Source organism: Amblyraja radiata, chromosome 2, assembly GCF_010909765.2.
Source record: "Amblyraja radiata isolate CabotCenter1 chromosome 2, sAmbRad1.1.pri, whole genome shotgun sequence".
Classification (NCBI taxonomy): domain Eukaryota; kingdom Metazoa; phylum Chordata; class Chondrichthyes; order Rajiformes; family Rajidae; genus Amblyraja; species Amblyraja radiata.
The window spans coordinates 52,253,120-52,276,747 of NC_045957.1; the positions used below are offsets into that span (position 1 = coordinate 52,253,120).

Below are 23,628 nucleotides of genomic sequence, written 5' to 3' on the forward strand. Positions count from 1 at the left end.
TTGACCTGTAACAGTGTCAATTGCATATTTTCATTTGTTCTTTGTGAACTTTCCTTCACTCTTTTTCTCTGACCTTTAGCTTTGTCAAGGGAACCCGATGAACCAACCTCTAATTTTCTACTATTTCAAGTGATAGACAATGGCTTCTCTTGTCAAATTCCTCAGTTGCAATTGAATCCCTAGTCCCGGTCTCTTGGCAGTGTGGCAATTATAGCACTAATGTCAACCACCCCAATGATCAAAGTATTCAATGCTGCAATCATCAGCAGATAAAATTATCATAAGCAGTTAATAACTTGACTCTATTTCAGCTAATGTGTAGGTATTAACTTATGCCTTCCCAGACTTTCACCTACAAAAGAAAGTGCTGGAGTAACAACTCAAATTACTCACTAATGAACCTGCCGGTTCTTTACAGGAACACAAAACAGTGGCACAAACAACTTAAAGGAATACAAGGTTGAAATCTTGAATGCATTGTCTGTAGACATGGAGGCAGGTTGCATTGTTGCCTACACCATAAAACTATCCAATTTTTGAAGAAAATGCTCTATGTAGAAACAGAGAGATGCTTGGTTTCCAGACTGCACAAACGACCTAATTTTGTACTACAAGGATTTTATATTTCTAACCCTTCACTGTGGATATTTCTCAGTGGACTTCAATTGTAAGATTTCTCCGGAAAGGATGATAACACAAGCACTTAACACAAGTCAGTCTTGATTTGTGACAAATACCTGGGGATAAGCCATCATTTCCAGAAAGGCTCTCCGATAAAAGATTTAAAATCAGACCATCGAACAGCAAACAATAAACCATCCTTCTTCGTACTGCCAATTCAGGAGGCATTTTTAATATTCAGTAAGCTTTTGTACATTATATCAGTTGGTCAATATGCAGGGACTATATTGCAGGCCAAAATATAGAAATACACCATTAACTAAAAAAAATTTAATTCTTATAATCCTTACAACTGTGAAGACACTTTGTTACAGAGTTCCATCACATCACATTTTCAACCTAGGGCAGAAATTTAGCGCTCGCTATTACCCATATGGAATAGTAAATTCCAAGACTTGAATCCGTTTTCTCTGAAGTATCTTCCTAAAATGACATTCCAACAATCTACCATTTTGTACATTTTCAATAGTTATTTTGTAAAATGTGTATACTGATCTTTTGAAGGATTACATTGGTTTTATTTCAATAAAAAATAACAGAACTCTAGGAGAGCTTCAAACAGCAAATACAATCTCATGACAAAGTCAAACACCAGGACAAAACTAATGAATATTGGCATTTGCATGTTCAAAAACAACCTGCGCTTGGTAATTAAAAGATCACCATTAAATTCCAGCCCTGTCGTGTCCTTACATCAAGTTATGAACTACATAAATCAGTTCAAGCAAGTAGCTTTTAGAATGGCTTTCCAAAGCAGTTATATAGCCACAGAAACTATCATGCACAACTACCAAAATCTTAACCCCACCACCCTCAAAAAAAAAAAATTTGCCGTAACACATTGATTAAAAATCTTCAGACAGTTGTCCAGCAAGCAGTAGAGTCTGGGTCAGTAACGACCTGCAAAAATAAAGACATACAATTAAACCAACAACATCACGACTGTCAGCTCAGTATTTATCTTAATGATTAAGCAGCATGCAGCCCTGTTTTTTTTTTTTTAAACCAAATTCTACAGGGTAGCAATGTGAAATTTATTAATTCTCATTACTTATGAGACAAGTTTGTTCAGTGCATCAGGTCTACCCCAGTTCTCAGAAGAGGTGCAGCAGTCCCATCCCAGACTTGCATCCTTGTAAACTTTGGGGTGTGGGAGGAAACTAGAGGACCAAGCGGAAACCTAAATGACCACAGGGAGAATGTGCAAAATCCATCCTGTACAAAAGTCAGGATCAAACAAGGGTCACTGGAACTGGGGCAGCAGCAATAGTTGCAGTGCCACCATAAGGGGCCAATACCTCTGGCTTAAAGAAAGCAAGAGGAATCAAAATAAGATGGCATAAGTAGAGGGGAACAGACTGTGTATCTGTTTAAGGAAGAACCAGAGTGCCCCCCTCCCTTCCCAGACCTTCTTGGTAGGGAATGGAGGTGTAAATGGACTGGACGTCCATGGAAAGATGAGACAATGTCTAGGAATTGAAAGTTGGGTCTTGGGTGTAGGTCAGATATGACGGGACAAGGGAGATGGGGAAGGAGAAACAAGATAGTCAAGGTATTTGGTGATGCCTTGTCCAATGGAAAGATATAAGATAGCGATTTTCAAAATGTATGCAGCATTCATAACAGGTGAACTAATCTCACAGAAATTAGTATAATCTTATAACTATACCAAAGGCTTGCTTGCAAGGTGACCAAGGTTACAAAATGAATAAACCGTCATTTTTGAGATTTAAGTACAGGCAGATAGAGTAGGTCTTAAAAGATGAGATCCAACCATCAATAAATGTCTCAGACGATCATGTAAATAGTATTTGGGTTGAGACAAGGAATAACAAGGTAGTCAATAATCAAAGTGTAAATCAAGCTTGTAAGTGGCGTAAGAAACACGCTGCGATAATTATAGGAAACTTTAATCTTCAGACATAATCAAATCAAATTTACAAAAAGCAGCCACAAGCTCAGAATGTATTTTGGACAATTTCTGAAATCATAATGTGGAATTAATCAAGGAATGCTTATTTTCAGATCAGCCCACTTGTAATGAGACAAGCTTAATGATCTTATGGAAAGAATCTTCAGGGGTAGATTGACCATATATTGTAATTTAAATTGCAACATATGAAGTCAGGATTACTCAGGACAGGGAGAATAAAATTTGATAAGAGGAGGGGGCGGGGGTGAAATTTGGGGATCGAATCTGGGGCCCCAACCGCGGGTACCTGCGGACTTTAACATCGCGGTCTCTGGTTCCAGACAGACTTCGGGAACTCGAAGCTGTGGGAGCTTCGATCGACCAGACTGCGGATGGTTTGACTGCCCCGACCGCGGGAGAATAAAAGATGAAGATTGGATTGAATTTTATTGTCATTGCACTTTTCAGTGCAACAAAATGGTTTAGCCTGCAGTCATAACATAATAAATAACAAAGCAAACACTCAACACAGTTTAAAGTCCCAAAGTCATTGTCTCTTCCCTCCTTGCTCTCCCTCTGCGCCGAGGCAATCTAGGCCTCCGATGTTGCGACCCCGCCGGATGATGGTGTGCAAGTCCCGCGGCTGAATCTGAGCTCCGCAAACAGACCGGTTCAAACTCCACGGCCCGGGGCGGTCGAAGCTGCCGCCCTCCAGGCCAGCGGACGCAGCTGTAGTTGCGGGAGCTCCGGAAAAACAGGCCACCAACCTGTGAGCTCCCGACGATGTCGTCCACTGGCCCGCGGCCGAGCCTCCAAAGTCGGGTGGGAAGATGGGTCGCACCGCAACCACAGCCCCGAAGATGGGACTTTATTGCCCTCCATCAGTGTTGAACGTGGGGAATTCGCTGGGTTGGATGTTTATGTTAACTTTTATGCAGTTGTGTGATTTGTTGCTTTTTAAAAAAAGTATGGCTGTATGGTTATTTTAGAATTTCACTGTACCCTGATTGGTACATGTGACAATAAACTTACCTTGAAAGCAAATTTACAGAGGAAGGTTTTTTGGGGAACACGACAGCCATAGGTGAGAATCGCTGTGATCTGAATGAAGGTCAGATCAAAACTTGAGGTACCATACAATTCACTCAAACTTATCATGTTGAGTTTTAATTAAATTTACTTTGTCACTTACAACACAATTATAGTACTTACGTGGTGAATAGGAACGAGACCTGGAGCGCGATCTGTATCCTCTACTGTAATAAGGTGATGGAGATCGTCGTCTACTGTTAATGAAATAAGGTGCACGACTGTTATTTTGGCAGCCATCTACTGTAGATTGAAATTCACAAACCACCGGGTGGCACCAGCAATGGCTGCCTCGCCAACCACCTGTATGTCCTTTCCATCTTTGTATTTAAATAGTACGTCTTAAATGTATGCTTTTAGTGTTCTTTAGCTTGTTTTACATGGGGGGGGGGGGGGGGGGATTTTTTCTAATCTCTTACCTCGACAGAGATGCAAATTTTGTGTGTATTGTATCTCCATCTGTACTGTGGCCTAACAACCCAAACGTTCACCTATCCACGTTCTCCAGAGATGCCGCTTGACCAGCACCCGCAATTCCTTATATCAACAGATACTACAAGGTTGGAAGATTTAGTCTGATAGTATCCAAAAGTAGTAATACCTTCCTTTTGCTAAGAATGCAATTGGGAAGCACAGCTGTTTCTAACAGTATTATGACGTTGAAGTCAACAACTCAATGAAATTGTGGCAACATTTAGATGTAAAGGATGAAAGTAAACATGCAGGTACAGCAGGCAGTTTAGAAAGCAAATGGCATGTTGGCCTTCATTACAAGAGGAGTTGAGTATAGGAGCAAAGAGGTCCTCTGGCATTTGTACATGGCCCTAGTGAGACCACACCTGGAGTATTGTGTGCAGTTTTGGTCTCCAAACTTGAGGTAGGACATTCTTACTATTGAGGAAGTGCAACGTAGGTTCACGAGGTTAATTCCTGGGATGGCAGGACTGTCATATATTGACAGATTGGAGCGGCTGGGCTTGTATACTCTGGAATTTAGAAGGATGAGAGGATATCTTATTGAAACATATAAGATTAAGGGTTTGGACATGCTAGAGGCAGGAAACATGTTCCCAATGTTGGGGGAGTCCAGAACCAGGGGCCATAACCATTTAGAACAGAGATGAGGAAAAACGTTTTCACAGAGTTGTGAGTGTGTTGAATTCTTTGCCTCTGGGGGCTGGTTCTCTGGATGCTTTCAAGAAAGAGTTAGATAGAGCTCTTAGGGATAGGATATGGATATGGAGAGAAGGCAGGAACGGGGTACTAATTGTGGATGATCAGCCATGATCACATTGAATGGCGGTGCTGGCTCGAAGGGCCGAATGGCCTACTCCTGCACCTATTGTCTATTACACAATTACAGAAAACCTTACCTGTATCGATAATCGTAGTCTCGATCATCATAGCGATCATATTTATCATAGCCTCGATCGTAATATGAATCTCGGCGACGACCTCCACCTCCTCCTCCTCCGCCGCCACCACCACCACCACCACCACCACCACCGCCTCCACTGCTGCTATTAATAGGAATAAGAGAGGAAGCTTTGTTAAAAACTAAAAACCTACAACAGAACCAAGGAAATTTAGAATCAAGAGTTATTTTTCTTACTGGGTTGGTCTTCCCATGTAGATGCCAGGTGTAGGAGTATGGGGCCTCTTTGTAATAGAATAATCTACACGAATTCGCCGACCATCTAATTCCATCCCATTAGCACGTTCCATTGCCTGGAAAAAAGATAAAATTAAAATTGCGTACAAAGTATAGCACATATAATTATGCCCTACAGAATTATATTAAAATTGTTCATACAAAGATGTGGGGGCTGTTAACAGGGCCAGTGCTTAATGTCCACATCCAACAGACTTGATGCTTGGTAACAAGTTCCAGTTTTCAGAATCCATGACCATTAATGCATTTAAGCCATGCTGTACTAACAATAAAACAATCAATTCATAGAAATAATCACATAGAACTCAATGCACTTTTATCAACATACGGACTAAAACTTAATGAGCTACAATACAAAAATAAAACTAGGACTTTACAATCACAATCAAAATATAAATGGCCATTAGATTAATCAGGTTACCTCCTTAGCATCCTCTAATCTCTCAAAGTAAACAAAGGCAAATCCTCTTGAACGGCCAGTCCGCTGATCATAGACAACATTGACACCCGCCAATGGTCCATAACGAGAAAACACTTCGCGAAGATCCCGCTCAGTTGTGTACAAACTAAGGCCAAAAACACCGAGGCAGGTGTTTGGATCTGGATTTGCCTGGAAAATCAATGTTAAAAATATGTAAATAACACCACAGGAACAGTTTTTGAAGTCAACGATTTTCTATGGATGAAAGTATTCAGTGCATGCCGAGTACATGTGATGTCGCCCATTTAGGTCACAACCATGGCAGTAATGATCTGTTATAGACTAATAGATGTCAGCTATTTTTAAATGGTTTGTAAGGACATGGCACTCAACACCTCAAACCCATTCTTGAACCCTGGTTCAGATATCCAAAGCCAGAAGATTCTCCTATGATTTACAATGTGCAAGGATGACAATGGAACAAAGGGCACAGAACAGACAGATTGTGAACCTACAACTTTGACATCTGTTTGTGTGTGAAATTTGTTGTTAAAATAACAAGAGGTCCAATATTTCAATCAAATATGTTGCTATAAAGAGATTGAATGCACAACATTTCCATAAGATATCAATCAATTAGTTTGAAAGTAAGTTCAATTTACGTTTTGAGAACCAAGTTTGCCTTCTTTCTTCCCATATCCTGCTCGCCTCCAGGAATCATCCTTCATCTGGGATGACGGGGCAGTCCGGGCAGCAGACTTCTCCACATCTACTATCAATGCTCCTCCGTGTTTCGCCGACACATGGCCCGTCTGTAGGACAAAATGGACGGTATGAGTTTTCCCCCTCCCATAACAGTGGAGTGCTCCACTATCAGGTGGCATACTGCCCATCAACTCAGACTAGACTGATAAAACTCTTCATAACTGTGGCTGGAGGATCAGTCAGCTCCAAAACAGCTCACAAAATAAAAATCTAAAGCCAGCAATCCAAAAATACCCCCAAAAAACCCAGTGCAAAAAAGGCACAAGTAAAAGCTTGCGAGTCGATACTAAATTTCCCAGCATTAATGCTGAAGCTCCAAACTTTATACTTACTGACAACATTTAAATTTACATTCTACAGATGCACAGTTGTCTTGCTCAAATGACCACTCACATGTGTGAATCATCACTATAGCCTCAAGAGCTAGCGTGGAGCTGAAACCACTGCCCAAGAAAAAAGAAAAGCACACTTCAATGCTGCTGATCACACAAGCATTGAACTGTTTGTTTCCCCCATAAAAACATCTCAACAGGCAACAGTCAATGCCAGTCATTCTTTTACTCTGTAAAAGAAACACCAATAACATAAAACCAATACATTGACCGCACTATTCATCCCTTAGCAATGAGATTACACTTGCACTTCAGTACAGTAACCTACTCTACTTCCTGCATGGCGCCTTCGGCTAGACATTGGTGAATGACTACGGCTCCTTCTCCGCGATCGATACTCGGGCGTATAAGATCTGCTGCGGGATCGCCTTCGGTGTGAGTGGGAACGCGATCTGGACCGTGAATAGCGCCGATGAGAGTGTCTCCGTGAGTGAGATCTGGTAAAAATGACAACATTCCAGATATTATGTTCATATTTAAGTTAATTTTAAATAAACATTTAAACCACACAACCATCCAAGTCTTAATAATAATGTGTGCGCTAACTTTGATTAATAAATTGCGCCAATGCCGAATTCCAGTAATTGAACGTTGTACAAAATCTGCAAGCCACAACTGGATTGGCAGCAGTATTAGTGTAACTGGCCACATTCCATATATACCTATTCTATTAAGACAGAATGTTAAATGTTAGTGCAGGAGGTGAAGCTGAGGCTCAATAATGCATTTTTCAAAAGCAGAAATGTAATGGTTTACAAATTATTTGGGCACAGGAACCCGCACAGTACACATTTTGTAATGCCTTCATACAACTGAAAAGAATTAAAGCCCGCAATTTTTTTTGGCAATGCATATTGAACATTTGCCCAATTCATGTGCCAAAAACTGTCGGACAATGCTGCAGCAGCAACAATACAATCGCTGCCAACAACCACTTAAGCTTACAGTGGCCTAGCCATCCACTTTGCGCACAGGAAAATCATCAAGAAACCAAATGGTTGAAAAACCACTCAAAAACCGATTGGAACACTGTGGAACTAATGCACACACCATCCAGGAATAGCTTGATAAATTGATGTTGGTCATCATGATATCACCACAAATTGGCGTGGGGAGCCGAGAAGAAAATGCTTCAATTGGTAGAGTTATACGGGTCATTAGTATCTATGACTAACAGCAACACAATACGTACAGAATTATTTACCCATTTAAGCTTTTATAAGCACCTTGTTCCTTGAAGGACAGATTATACCCCCCTTGTACTTGCTAAATAAATATTTACCTAGACTTGGATCTTGATCGTGATCGTGATTCTGAGCGCTTCGAGGCTCTAGATGGACTGCGGGATCCAGACCGACTTTCTGATTTTGCACGGCCAGCGCTTCCACTTGGAGATTTCGACGGCGAACGGGACTCCTAGTATGACGGAACAAAGTTATTTATTGTACAACTCCCATCCCGTTAGGCCATACAGTGATCATCTATAATTCAGATATTGTTGCAGATAGTAGCAGAGGGACAACATGGTATCCTTCACTAATGTCATTTTGTCCCCTCAAAGCACAGAAGCCTTCAACCCATAGTAAGAACTGCACATTCCTAAAGAATACATATTCCCTACAAATATACCTCATCACCAACATTCTATGAAACTTGCTTAAATAATCATGCATTTTATGCTAAAACTTGAGCATACAGACACATGAACATAAACCATACTTTACTTAACCTAGGACACATTCAATCTTCCAGATTCTTTTAATTTTCCAGATTCTTTTAATTTTAGTTCACTCTTGCTTTCTATTTTCTTCATTTCTTCATTTCCAGAGTTTTCATACTCCGTGTATTCTTCCCAATTCAAACAATTCATTAATGCCTTATAAAAGCAAGCTCTTCTATCTGACCAATCTTCTGTTCATTTCCCATTCAAATTTTTTCTGATTTCTCAAATTTTTCTGATCTGCAATACTTGTGATTAGCCTTCTGTTATCTTGATTATTCTTCCACATTCTTGGAAAATACTCTTCCATTTCTTCAATATTAACCTTAATGGAAAAAGAACATTCAGTAGGATGAAGCATGGGATTACAATCTGCTGGATTTGTACTATAGCCTATCATCTTTCTAACTAAACACCAGCAGGTGTAATAATTCCATCACTTAATTTTAAAACTCCTTTCAAAAAATTCCTTCAATAAATATGCACTCCCTTGATTTCTGGGTTAAACTTTTAAAATATATTTTACAATAAGAGTATTTGATTAAATCAAGAAACTGCCTTGAGTTTCTAGTTCTTTTCCTCTTCCCTATTCCATCAGGCAAGGATTGGTGTTAAAAAATCTGAACTACATAACAGTAAATGCATCTTGGCCAGAAAAATGAAGGCACAGCTAAATAAATGCATGTTCTGGTCATCAATGAATACTGGTGAACACTATGAATATTTCTGTTCAGAATTGCAAGGCGTGAAAAATCTTAATTGTCCAAGTACATGGCAAAAAATGCCAGACAGTAAGGCATCATTGATACTGACACCCCCAAAGGATCCACAGCAAGTGTTGCCTCAAATATACAAATAACATAATCAAGATCCACACCACCTTGGCCACACTCTTCTCACTGCCAAAGAAGAGTTATCTCTATCAACCATCCATTTCTCAAACTACCCTGCACAACACTACCTCAACTCTAACTGAACCATTATGGACTTTGCACTACTATACCTGCTCTACAAACATTGCTTTTGGTCAATAGACAATAGGTGCAGGAGTAGGCCATTCGGCCCTTCAAGTCAGCACCGCCATTCACTGTGATCATGGCTGATCACCCACAATCAGTACCTCTTTCTTGCTTTCTCCCCATATCCCTTTACTCCGCCATCTTTTTTCCTCATCTCCGTTCTAAATGGCCAAAGCCCTTATTCGTGACCCCTTACTCTAGTTTGAATAACTGATAATTTATCACATATTTATTGTCAGTTACTGTGTTTAATGTGCCTGTAAAGCTGCAGCAAAATTAACAAAAGTAACATTGTTACTTTACAACTCGTATGCACATATGACAATAATACACCCCAACTATCCTTTCTTCACCTATAATTAGTAAGCAACTCTATTTCTCGTGTCAAAGGATTATTATCGCCGCTTAAACAATTATATTACTTCAATCCAAACTACAATTCATGCTAACTGGCAATACATTGTCATCTCTTGGTTGCATGCAGTTCGAAAATTCAATCCAGCTTTTGCAACTTTAAAGATGAAGCAGTTTCCCCCACCCCCAAATCCTCATAACAAAATTTACTAAAACATGCAAGATTGGTCTCCTATTTTTATCTAAATTGATTTGTTGAACATTACTAACAGCATTAGGTGCAGTGGTAAATTGTAAGGCTTCACTACCCTATTTGTGATGTCACAAGTAACAACAGCTTATTTATGGCTTCAAATATAATCAGTGCACAGATGAGATCAGTCAAATGTACTTTGACTTGGCCATTGTTTAAAAAACACTTATAAAGGATGTAAATGTGATTTTTAAAAGGAAGGATATTAATTTCCGAGTAGGACAGGGTTCCCACAACAGTCAAAACCACAAATTCTTAACTAAGAAATAAAAGTTAGCAGTCTCCAATAACTGTAATAGTAATTCTGGCTTTGAAAGTGACGGATGAAAAAAGGTTTCAATATTTCAAAATACAAATCTCAACTAAACAAAGTGACTAAATACACTGATATTCACCCATTTCAAATTGTCAATGCAAGAACCCAGAACTACTTAAAATACTCTGCAGGCTCTTCAGATAGTTGCACTTGATGAAGACCCAAATCTTCAGTCACTATATTGTTTCTGTTAAATCTAGAAAATATTAAAAGCTACACTAGCATAAATTCTCAACCTGAATTATTTACCTTAACTAATCACACTGCCAATTAAAATGGCAGTACTTTACGGGAATAAAAATTGCCTCTTATTAAAACTACCATGTCACATTTTATACAAAAAATCCCAAGTATAAAAACAGTGTAATCTTGTCACTTGGTTAACAATTTATATTTACCCAAAATTCCCTTCTGAAGAATTCAGTTTAAAATTTAGCCAAATTATCTTAAAATGGCTCTCTAATAAGCTATCTTAAAATAGCTTATTAAAAGCTAAGGGTATTCATTTCATAAGTAAAATCTGAATCAAACGTCTGAGCCCATGTCATGCGTCTAAATTATTGAACCAAATCAGATGGATTGGTAGAATGTCTTTTAGTCTTCAGTAATTGGTGCTCATTTCTGCAGATGCCAAGATATTTAACTCCAATCATTTTCCAGCCCACAGATGTGCATTAATTAAAACTCTTATAGCCTTCAAAAAAATCTTATTCAACAAGACATTTCCTGATTTAAAACATTTTTCCACAATCCAAAGGTCCTGTGCTCATTGACTTGGTGAAGGAAAAAGCAATGCACCCAAAACAAAATCAACTGGATAGCAACCTGAAGATTGCCACAAATGTGCCAGAGATTGCAAACAAACATGTTCCTTAATGTGAGCCCACTAATACTCTGCAAATTCCGGGCCAATGTATTCACGTAAAAACTTTAATCTGTTATCTCACATGAAAAAGAACCTAAAAATATGCCGGTTTCCCTGCTCACATCCAATCCTCGGTTGAGGCAAACAAACCAATATTGAGGGCAACAGGAAGTCACACCATGGGATCACACTAAACACTAAATAGATCAAAGATTTAGAGACATAAGGCAGTCACTGAAAGGGATTGACATTGCATTACGAAATTAGGGATGTAGACAAGGAGAGCATGAGGGGGTCAGTGGCACCTTGGTCCTTTCCTGCAATTCTTTCTCAGAGATTCTTAACTACAGATTTAAAAAAAAGATTGAAAACATTAGAAACACTGGTCAGGGCTTATCTGAGGGAAGACGGGGTTGATTTTTCAAGTTAAAGATCCTTCCTAAGAAGCGGGAATGAGCCAAAAGTCTCAATTCCATCGATATCTAATAATCTACTGATCTATTGTTCAAGGGTATATTTCCACTCTTTTCATGTCAAATGATCCATCTTTAAATCGTTACCTTCCTTAATGTCTCTGCCTAGTCATTCCAATATCATGCCCAAAAAATATACACGCTCCAAGTTTTTCTGTAGAGCATTAAATGCCAATGCGACAATAGGTATAACCAGCCAGATATCTGATCCAATTTGCCACAATTGCCTAAAATGGCAAATGCTCTATATTAATATATATTTTTTTTTAATTGAACTCTCAATTTTAATTGAACCTAGAAGGCCACCGTAATGTGCATATGCTAGTTATTGCTATTTTTGTTTTTTACCTCAACCAAATATGCATCTAAACAAATGGGCATTTCATGATATTGAACAGAAATGTTTTGCACATTTAATTTTAACTCGGGCTCCAAAATTCCCATTGAAAAGATTTGAATGTGGTCTCCAGAATGCTATTTTGGTCAAATAACCTTACATTATTGCAAAATGATGGCAAAAAACAAATCCCAAAATGCCCCCGAAAAATGCCTCAATAGAACTTTTCAAATCAGTTCAGAAAATTGACAATGGTTTCACAACCAATTCAAAAATATCTATGCAAAACTATCAAGAAACAGGCATGCACGCCTTTTAATGCCAGTTTTCCCTTTAATAACTAAACAAGGGCAAATGACAATCTAGAATAAAAGCACTACTCACCTTTTAGAAACTTTTTTTGCAAAAGCCTTACTCAAAAGCTTGGTATTACACAAAATAGAAAGCGATGTCCTTCCCAGTAATCAAACCCCTTCATAAAATTCAAAATAATTATGAAAGAGTTGGCCCATCTATTATGAAATTTAAACTGCTCAATTACTGACTGGATGTCAGGCACCAATAGAATCGAAAGTATCAAGTTATGGAGCAGAGAATTATTGCAGAATACTGGCATTTTATCATCGAAAGGTGGATCTTAAAATCAATAACAGGTGTAAAAATGACTAGCTGATCAAAAATGTATTTCAGTTTATTTTTTTACCACAGAGGGCTTTAATTTGGTTATACGCATTATTTTATACTATTGTCACCCCCAGCACTGGTTGAGACTTAAAGCAATGGCTTTCCACCTGGAATAAATAAAGCTACCAACTACAATCACCAAATGATTTCAGACAACTCTCATTTTTACAATTAACATTTATGGACAATTTCCACGCGGAACGAATTTCCGCAGACTGTAACTTTCTATTGGAAGGAGGCATTTTGACAGACATCCATCAAATGACTGCTCTGACAGGCTATTTAAGTATTACAATTAAACTCAACCACAAACTGATTTTTCACTTGACCCTCATGGCCCTCCACTAATTTTCCAACAATAAACCACTTTTATTACCATACCAAACACCACATTGTCAAATTATGATCATTGTTAAGTTGAAAATATTCCATAAAATATCAAGTAAACCAAAATTAACTTGACACCCACCCAAGTATCCCAAGCCAACTCTTTGGAGGAACAGCACCTATTTCACTGTGGCAGCTTACAGCCCAGTGTGATGAACCTGCAATCCACCCTATTCATCCTACTTCTCCCACTGTTCGCATCCTTGTATCCCTCCCATTAGCACATCTTCAAACAACAATGGGCCATAATGGACTAAACCCACCCTGAGGTAGGAAGGAACTACAGATGCTGCTTTAAACTGGGGTAACTCAGCGGGACAGGCAGCATCTCTGGAGAGAAGGAATGAGTGACGTTTCGAGACGAGAAGAAGGGTTTCGACCCGAAACGTTACTCCAGCTTTTTGTGCCCATCTTCAGTCATCTGTTGCCGGCCCTGAATCGTTCTGGCCTTTCCTTGCCTCTAGTTCCCCCCAACCCCGCCATCTTTCAGTCTGAAGAAGGTTCCAACATGAAATGTAACCCATGTCTTACCTTCAGAGATGCTGTCTAACTCCAGCATTTTGTGTCCATCTTCGGTATAAACCAACATCTGCAGTTCATTTCTACACACACTGTCTATCCTCTTTCCTTCTATTATGTTTATTTAGATTAACTTCCCAAAACATAGACTGTTGGTCTGAGATAGAAGTGGGCAATTTCACTAACCTATCTTCTTTTCGTGTCCATCTTGTTACAAATGTTGGCCTCGCTGTCATCGTCCGTCCACCATCATCTATTGCGACAAGTGATGGCTTCCGGCGGCAATCAGTGGAAGCCATCACTTGTCGCAATAAATGATGGTGGTAGCAGAATTAGCTCAGGATACTTCCAGTTTCCAGCCCTGCGACGTGGATGCTTCTGCTATGGTAGATGCAAAGGGCCTTGAGAGTGCTGGTGCAGGATTCCCCAAAAGTCAATTTGCAGGTGAGCAGAAAAACCCAATGTTAACATTCATTTCAAGATCCCAGGGACAATTGGGCAAAAGTATGACGAGCCTTTGAGGGCTCTGGAACTGTACTCGCTTGAGTTTAGAAGGATGAGGGGGATCTCATTGAAACTTACTGAATAATGAATGGCCTGGATAGAGTGGGTGTGGTGAAGATGTTTCTACTAGTGGGAGAGACCAGAAGGCACAGGCTTAGAATTAAGGGACGTACCTTTAGAAAGGAGACGTGGAATTTCTTCAGCAAGACGGTGGTGAATCACCGGAATTAATTGGCATAGACGGCCGTGAGGCCAAGTCATTGGGTATTTTTAGAGCAGAGATTGACAGGTTCTTGATTAGAAAGGGAGTCAAAGTTACGGGGAGAGTGCAGGAGAACAGGGTGGACTCAAGGGAAAGTTAGATCAGCCATGACTGAATGGCAGAGTAGACTCAATTTTCCAAATGGCCTAATTCTGCTCCCATGACTTCTAAGAATATGGTCTGAAGAAGGATCTCGACCCTTAACGTCATCCATTCCTTCTCTCCAGAGATGTTGCCTGTCCCACCGTTATTCCAGCATTTTGTGTCTATCTTCATATCGAGCACTTCCATATTCATGACAGTCAGATCCTCAACACTCCACTGTCTCTCAATTGAGGAATTCCTTGTTCAGCACCAAACAGGTTTCTTCCAAAGTAACATTATGTAAATTTGTACCTTCCCATCTTACCATAAATCATGTTCACTTACCAAAGCCACACCTCTTCCTGATATCAGATATGAAAATACAAATTATAAAATATATCAGTTCATATTGTTGGTTTCAGCTTGTACTGCCCAAGACCTTGTGGATACCGTTAACACCAGACTCAAAAATCTTAACATTACTGCTTAGTGAAATCTAATTACCACACATCATTCAATATCTCAGCTGCCCAGATCTTAAATTAAAACCAGTTTGGTTCAACTATAATCCCTATACATATGCTCCAACAGCACAGGTCAGGCATCATGTCAGATTAAAGAAATCTCATTTCCACTTTTACAAAATGGCATATCTCTCACCTCTTCCAGATATATACTGAAGAATCTTCACTCATCCAATTCTTACCTTGTGCTCATTCCAAATTTAAAATGATTCCACTGATTCAGCTCATTCAAATGCTTAAACTGAAATTACTGCTCTCCTCACCGGTCTTCTGCTATCTCTCATTATATACTCCCTCAAAATTACCCTTGACAACATTTTGTTAATCTGCTCTAATATCATTTTACAGCTTGGTTAATATTTAAATAGGTCCCTGTGAAGAACAGAGGACGGCTCAATGCAAACCAAAGTTAAGGTTTGATTTTTTTTTAAGCACTTCCAGGCATATTTCTAGTAGATCATGCCCAATAGGGCAAAGTAATTGATTAATAAAATTATGCATTAAAAAAAATTAGATTATGGATAGTAATCGATTAAATTTAAAATGTTGAATAATAACATTGTGTTCTTGTTTCCTTAATATTTTAGCCTTAAAAAACAGAAGTGCCTGCATCAGACCCCACCTACAAATTACAAGCCCTGGATTGATGTATTGCTACAATTCTAGTCAATATTCAGAATAAACCACACTGATTCCTCACCGACCATTTCTAGCCGTAGATTCCACAAATCTAAAACAAATTTTCTCTCTAAAGGACAAGATAATATGGAAGAAATGGGAACACAACTCTGTACGTTTGGAAGACTTAACCCAATGAGCATGTAAATTTAAAATGAAATGGGAAATTAAGTCCATAATTAATGTTATATCTTAATATGAATGAGTTTAGCAACATCAATGTAGAAGGACAATCTCAGAAAGTTAATGCAGAACTGACTATGTCTATTAGAACGTTTGTAAACCTTTAATCATAGATTAATTAATCTAATATAAGAGCTTGAATACAAAACAGAACCGCCCAACCCCAATGAATCCTGCATTAAAACTTGGTGACAAAAAAAACTCTTTTCTGTTGTACCCTAGATATATTTTAAAGTGTTGCACTCATTTGAATTAGACATTAAAAACTTTCAAAGTTCAATCCCCTCCCCCTTAAAAGCATTACTTCAGATTTGCAAACATGGGTAAGACATGCAGAATTTAATAATGGAGGGCTCATATTTCGCTTGGGTAGTTTGCACCCCAGCGGTATGAATGTTGACTTCTCTAAATTTAGATAGCCCTAACTTTCTCCCTCCTACCCCTCCCCAGTTCAACTGTTTCCACCTACTTCCTTTCTCTTTCCCGCCCCCACATCAGTCTGAAGAATGGCCTCGAACCGAAACGTCACCTAATCCTTCTCTCCATGGATGCTGCCTCACCCGCTGAGTTTCTCCAGCATTGTCTACCTTCGATTATTCCAGCATCTGCAGTTCTTTCTTAAACAAAGCTTCAGCAATAAGTACTTTAAGTGGGGAAAAAAATATTGCATTTTCCAGAAGACCTTTACTTCCCTTCTGTGATAAAAGAGCACAACTCTGGATCCCACGTGGATCCATAGTAGTCTATGTATTGAAACCCAAAGATGAACATTGGCGTTTTTTTTGGGTTAAAAAGCCTCTGTATTTCCTTGAAATACTGATGAGATCGCACCATTATTTATCCCGAATTCAAGTATATCCTGCCCAGCGCAGAATGATATTCAAGTGACATCCACATGTGGAAATCTATCAAATGTAGAGGCTTGTGGTACATTTTTCACAGAAATAGTGACATAAAATAGTAAACACACTATTCTATCTCCATATATTAACCTACAATAATCTAACTGAAATACTGGAAACTAGATTTAAGTACACTTTTGAGAATTGGACCAACTGAAAATTAAGTTTATAGTTTCGTTATTACTCGAGGTATGTTGGCAGGATACTACCAAAATTGAACAATAGAAGCATCTTCAATTAAATAACTGTGATAATAAACTTACGATGTATTATGATTGAATCACAGGGCGGTGTAAATGTCAGTAATAATTTACTCTGTAAATCATTTTCACTGTTATCAATCATGCTATCCTATGTAGAAACTGAATGTGCAAAATGTACAGGCTGTGGCATATTAATTACGGCCCAAAGTATCACCAACACACTCCAGCCAAAAGGAAATACCAGAAAATCGTACCGAAAGGTACTATTGCAGTCAGCTCGCCCTTGCCATGGAGATACGCGCGCTTTCTGATTTCTTTCTGTGAATACGCCGCCATGTTGACTGGCCCACCGTTCGAACCCAGAGCAAAGGATAACAGCCATCTGGCGACACATGCTAGTCCGATACGCGGGGATAGGGGGAGGGGAGCGCAGGAGCGCCCGGCTGCTGGCGCGCAGCCAGGCCGACAACCTCGTTTTGGGGAGGGTCAACTGGTGGCGAGTTCGCCCCCCCCTCCTCCTCCTCCCCTCCCCTCCCTCTCTCCTGAAAACGCAAAAATGCTCGAGTAACTCAGCGGGGCACGCAGATTCTCTGGGGAGAAAGAATGGGTGGCGTTTCGGGTCGAGACAATACTTTCTGTCTGAAGAAGTCTTGTCCCGCCGAGATACTCCAGCATTTTGGGTCTCAGTAAACCAACACGTGTCGTTCCCGAAAAAAGGGTCTCGACCCGAAACGTCACCCATTCCTTCTCTCCAGAGATGCTGCCTGTCCCATTGAGTTACCCCAACATCGTGTGTCTATCTTCGGTTTAAACCAGCGTCTGTAATTCCTTCCTACAGTCATACTTCCTTCCTACTCCCCCCTCTGTGTGGGGGGACGGGGGGGGGGGAAGGGGTGCGAAACGCCACGAGGTGGTAGAAACTGACTTCCCGAACCCGCAGACAAATGCCCCGGCGAGAGCCGTGCAGACAAAAGATGGGAGTTTGGCGCGCCATTAATTGTGTGTGTGTGACCGAGTTCTGACTCGCTTTCCTTGCGCCGCTGTTGGGCTGCGAGCGGCCGGTGGCTACGCCCTCCCCACCCCCACTCGGCGGCCGAGTGAGCCGCGGACCAAGGCCTCACTCACACCCGCCTGAACGAAGCCTGCGGCCTCATTCAGGAAACGCCATGACCGGCCTGCGTTCACCGCCCGTCCATCTATCTCCATGTCTGTTTCAAAAACACACGCACACAAAAAACCCCAAACCCTCGTTTGCTCACTCGGTTCTTTTTACAAAGATATTTTCCCCCGGTTTGCATCACTCACCCTCCCCTCGTAGGCTGCTTCGTCGATATCGCTCATCTTTGCTGGTGAGAAATGTGAGAGTATGTATGTATGTATGTGAGTACTGCGATTATATTGGTGTATCAGGAAAGGGTTTTAGTTTGTTAGTCGTGGCGCTGCTCGGCCCCGCTGCCACTTCTCTCGCCCGCGATCCCCCTCAATATGGTGGCGGCGACGGCGTCGTCTCCACCGAGCTCCCCTCTGTGACGTCACGGAGCAACCGCCCACCTCCCCGGGAGTCTGCAAACACGCCAGCCCCGCTCAGCTTTTCTTGCCGCTTCACCCCCGAATTAACTAATTTGCCGACAACTACAGACAGATTGCATCGGTTTACTCACAAAATGAGGCGTTTATTTATTTTTTATTTTTTATTTTTAAATCTCCCCTCGCTCCCCCCCCCCCCCCCCCCCCCCCAGCAGAGGCATGGGTGTGACGTTGTCCCGGGGTTGTCAGGCTGGTTTTTTTTTTCAATGGCGCGTCTGGCGCGCGCGCGCGCGAGCGGCGGTTGCCCGCGCGGAAAATGGAGGCAGTGGCGGTAACGTACTCCCCTCACATGCGCCACACGCATTAACTAATTTACCATATCCCAACCCCAGCCTGGGAAGCGAGCGGCGGGAGAAAGATACATAACACGGCACCGCCATCCATTTGCGGGGATACATAGGGATACAGTTCGTGTTCGCCATCTTCGCGGAATAGGGTAGTAAATTCCGAGTAAACCCTCCCGCGGACATGTTTAGTTGCAGAGTGTGCTGCTGATATCATACTTCATTCCGTCCGTATGAGAAGTGAACTATGGCTTCAGATTAAGAATGTTTTACCCTATATTCTAGACTTTGTTTTGGAAGAGTTTGTGTATCCTATTCTTTCTGCTGGATATAAGTAGTGTAGCTGCACGTTTTACTATTGTCAATTATCCTGTATTCCCCTCCATCAAATTGGCTGTCCATGCCACCATTTTTCAAATTAGTTTGGAGCTGTCCTTTTCCATCGTGGATTTGAAAGTAGACAATTGCATCATTATCAGCTGTATCCTTATATTGCTTGACATTTTTATTGCAATTACATTACATAATTGATAAACCTCTCACCTCAAGCAACAAGTACATCTGAACTGTATGATTCCTATTCCATTACCGAGCTTTGTCCAAAGTTTGTGATGGTCGTTCAGGGGAGGATATATCGTCCCACTTCAGTCTCCATTTCTGTTTAAAGTGTTGTTTTTCAGTCTTAAGGGTCGACCTATTCAGTTTTCAGATCTAATTTCTGAAATGTGCTTAGCACTGTTCCTTTACAGGGCTCAGTGTAGCTTGTCTTAGAATTTATTTTAAAGATTTACAACTTTTTCTTTCCTTTATATCAGTAGTTGCGGTAGTAAAGAAGGCAAATGCAATGCTAGCATTTATTTCAAGAGGACTAGAATACAAAAACAGGGATGTAATACTGAGGCAGTCTGAGGAAGGGTCTCGACCCGAAACGTCGCCCATTCCTTCTCTCCAGAGATGCTGCCTGTCCCGCTGAGTTACTCCAGCTTTTTGTGTCAATCTTCGGTTTAAACCAACATCTGCAGTTCCTTTTTACACCTCTAATACTGAGGCTCTAGTCAGGCTGCATTTGGAGTATTGGAAGCAATTTTGGGCCTCGTATCAGGAAGGATGTACTGGCTCTGGAGAGGGACAAGAGGAGGTTTACGAGAATGATCCCAGGAATGAGTGGGTTAACATATATTGAGCGTTTGACAGCACTTGGTCTCTACTTGCTGGAGTTTAGAAGGATGAGCGAGATCTCGTTGAAACTTACCAAATAATGAAAGGTCTGAATAGAGTGGATGTGGAGAGGATGTTTCCATTAGTGAGAGAGTCTAGGACCAGAGGTCATAGCCTCAGAATTAAAGGACGTTCCCTTAGGAAGATGATGAGGAATTTCTTTAGTCAGGCGGTGGTGAATCTGTGGAATTCATTGCGACAGAATGTTGTGGAGGCCAAGTCAATAGATATTTTTAAGGCAGAGAAAGATAGATTCTTGATTAGTACGCGTGTCAGGGGTTATGGGGAGAAGGCAGGAGAATGGGTTTGGAAGGAGAGATAGATCAGCCATGATTGAATGGCAGAGTAGACTTAATGGGCAGAATGGCCTAATACTGCTCCTATCACATGAATTTATATTAATAACGTGTGTACAGAACTGCTGAATATGGTTATGAGGGAAATTTGGTCGATGATCAGAGAAGCTGGAAATTCAGGGCACTAATTCCCTTGTTTAATGGTGATTCACATAAAAGCATTAAAATTAAAAATAAAGATTAGTAACAGCGAAGGGATGCAAATTGTTCTTTATCATTGTTTCGCACTTCTTTGGTTAATGTTACTTCCTCCTTATTAGCCCCAACCTGGTAGCGGGGCAGGCCTTCACCCTGCTGGCTCCAACTACTTCAGGTGGACTGGCTTCTGGATCCTACTGCTCCTCCCTTCCAACAGGGGATCTTAATACTGACACTGCTGCGCCCTGCCGCACATTTCATAAGGTTTAAACAGAAAAATAGAGTTGTCAGCTAAATTAGCAGCACCACATTTCAAACCCTGCTTTGGAAAACAAGTTTTATGTGTTTGAAGAATGCTCAGGTTAACTTGAAGGGACCAGTAAATCATGAGGCCACCTGCCAGGTAACTAGAATAAACTTTGTCATCCGAGAGACATCCGAGACTAGCTCGGTGTCTGATGGGACACATATCTCACGCCATTATGGTACCAAAGAGGATAGCTAGTTTGACACGGTCACCAGTTTTCTCTTAGAGATAAAAGTTATATAAGTGCATGCTTCCACGTGAGGATGTTCTTCATTGACTATAGCTCTGCATTCAATACGGTCATCCCCACCAAGCTCACCACCAAACTCCACCAGCTAGGCCTCAGCTCGCCGATATGCGATTGGATCCTGAACCTTCTGACGGAGCGACCGCAGGCAGTGAGACTGGGCCCGCACCTGTCCTCCACTATCACCCTGAGCACCGGCATACCACAGGGCTGTGTACTAAGCCCCATGCTCTACTCCCTCTTCACTCACGACTGTTCCTGCAATCGACACCAACACCATAGTGAAGTTTGCAGACGACACCAACGGTGATGAAACAAAATACAGAGCGGAGGTGCAGAACCTGGCGGACTGGTGCACACGTAACAACTTGTCACTAAACACCTCCAAGACCAAGGAGCTGATTATTGACTTCAGGAGGTCCCATAATGGAGAATACGCCCCAATCTCCATCTACGGGGAAAGTGTGGAGAGAGTGTCCAGCTTTAAGTTTCTGGGCACTCACATTTCAGAGGACCTCACATGGTCCACCAACACCGCTGCGCTGGTCAAGATGGCACAGCAACGACTGTTCTTCCTGAGGACATTAAAAAAGACTGGTCTGCCCCAACAGCTGCTGACAACCTTCTACCGCTGCACCACAGAGAGCATATTAATATATGGCATCTCTGTGTGGTATCTCAGCTGCACGGAGGCGGAGAGGAGAGCTCTTCAGCGCGTCCACAGAGCGCAGAGGATTATTGGGACACAGCTACCAGCCTTGGAGGGCATCTACCACACGCGGTGCCTCAGGAAGGCCGTCAGCATCCATAAAGACTCCTCACACCCTTGGAATGGACTGTTCGAACTACTTCCCTCCGGCAGACGTTACAAGGCCTTCTGCGCCCGAACCTCCACACTCAGGAACAGCTTCATTCCCAGAGCAATAGCGGCTCTGAACCAGCCCTGCTGAGTGCCCCCCATCCCCCCTGGACTGGCTCCCTCGGATGGTCACGTCGCACAGACACATCTGCACTTTAGTCTGTTGAACTGTTTTGACTGTTTTACTGTTCTTTTTACAATCCATGTTCTCGGGATATCTAAATCCAAATTTTATTAGTTATTTATGTTATGATATCGGTTGGAAGCTGCATACCGAATCTCGTTGCGCTTATGTGCAATGACAATAAAATATATTATTATTATTATTATTATTATTAGAGCAGATCTTCACCAGAGGGGGATAGATTGAAGAGATCTTCGCCCTGAGGGGATGAGAGAGGAAGAGCTTGGACCATGGTGTGATGAAGCCAGCCATTGCAGACAGGAGACTCAAAGGGGGGCATGAGACCTGTTATTTTGTATTATAACCATATAACAATTACAGCACGGAAACAGGCCATCTCGACCCTTCTAGTCCGTGCTGAACACATAATCTCCCCTAGTCCCATATACCTGCGCTCAGACCATAACCCTCCATTCCTTTCCCATCCATATAACTATCCAATTTATTTTTAAATGATAAAAACGAACCTGCCTCCACCACCTTCACTGGAAGCTCATTCCACACAGCTACCACTCTCTGAGTAAAGAAGTTCCCCCTCATGTTACCCCTAAACTTCAGTCCCTTAATTCTCAAGTCAAGTCATTGTATTTGGAATCCTTGAATCCTGCATATATTTTGTTACACCCACACCATCCTTCACATATTCTCCCCTCTGAGCTCCCATCATCCCCTCGCAGTACCTCCCTCGAGCCTGGGTGAGACTTTAGCCCTTATCTTTGTCGGATTTTTAACATTCTCCCTGACCTTGCCCTCCCTGATGCCAAATGATCAGTCATCGGCAAAAGCCGATGTACTCCTACACCCACACCTTAATGAGTTCTGAGCCTGACATTATATTGAGCTCTTCTTCCACCACCTCCATGCCATTTTGCCTGGTAAGGTGTTCGTGCCCCCCCAGTGACAACTGCTACTTCTGTCCAACATTCATCCTCCTCACGCACTCACCCTGCCAACCTTCTATCCTCTCTGTACCTTTCTATTTCCAACTGCTGGTGCACATCAACCATCTTGATTTCAGCACTTCACTTACTTACTCCCGTCTCACCCCCTCTGAAGGCAGAGCCCTTGACCACTCCTGACACCATGTTTGTAAATGATCCACTACAACATACATGGTGAAACATAAGTCTTTATTTCATTCAGAAATACAGAGCATATAAACTGCACAGCCATGCTCTCCCAGCTCAGCATGGCTTCCACCAGCTGGCTGTCCTCGTTAGTGTAGTACCGTAATACCATGTAATGGGTG

At 41.4% G+C, this 23,628-nt stretch overlaps 1 protein-coding gene and 1 long non-coding RNA gene across 6 annotated transcripts; one reads left to right on the top strand and one right to left on the bottom strand.

Annotated features, from left to right (window-relative positions):
* Positions 1-828: 828 nt before the first annotated feature.
* tra2a (transformer 2 alpha homolog) lies at positions 829-18,729 on the bottom strand. 5 transcript variants are annotated; one of them, XM_033046432.1, is made up of 10 exons: positions 18,505-18,722; positions 8,652-8,977; positions 8,215-8,348; positions 7,201-7,369; positions 6,438-6,587; positions 5,776-5,964; positions 5,295-5,410; positions 5,056-5,202; positions 3,806-3,879; positions 829-1,581 (listed from the first exon to the last, which is right to left on the bottom strand). In XM_033046432.1, exons 2-10 carry the CDS (start codon positions 8,670-8,672, stop codon positions 1,571-1,573), a joined length of 1,011 nt encoding a protein of 336 aa, XP_032902323.1. In that variant the 5' UTR covers positions 8,673-8,977; positions 18,505-18,722; the 3' UTR covers positions 829-1,570. The 5 variants fall into 5 exon arrangements, with proteins under 5 accessions (XP_032902323.1, XP_032902315.1, XP_032902311.1 ...); XM_033046424.1 differs by lacking the exon at positions 8,652-8,977 and having other exon boundaries at positions 3,806-3,876; positions 5,056-5,199; positions 18,505-18,729; XM_033046420.1 differs by lacking the exon at positions 8,652-8,977 and having other exon boundaries at positions 3,806-3,876; positions 18,505-18,728.
* Positions 2,228-6,055, top strand: LOC116989205. The gene is made up of 3 exons (XR_004416176.1): positions 2,228-2,330; positions 4,825-4,828; positions 6,044-6,055. It is a non-coding gene; the product is annotated as an uncharacterized LOC116989205 (long non-coding RNA).
* Positions 18,730-23,628: the final 4,899 nt, after the last annotated feature.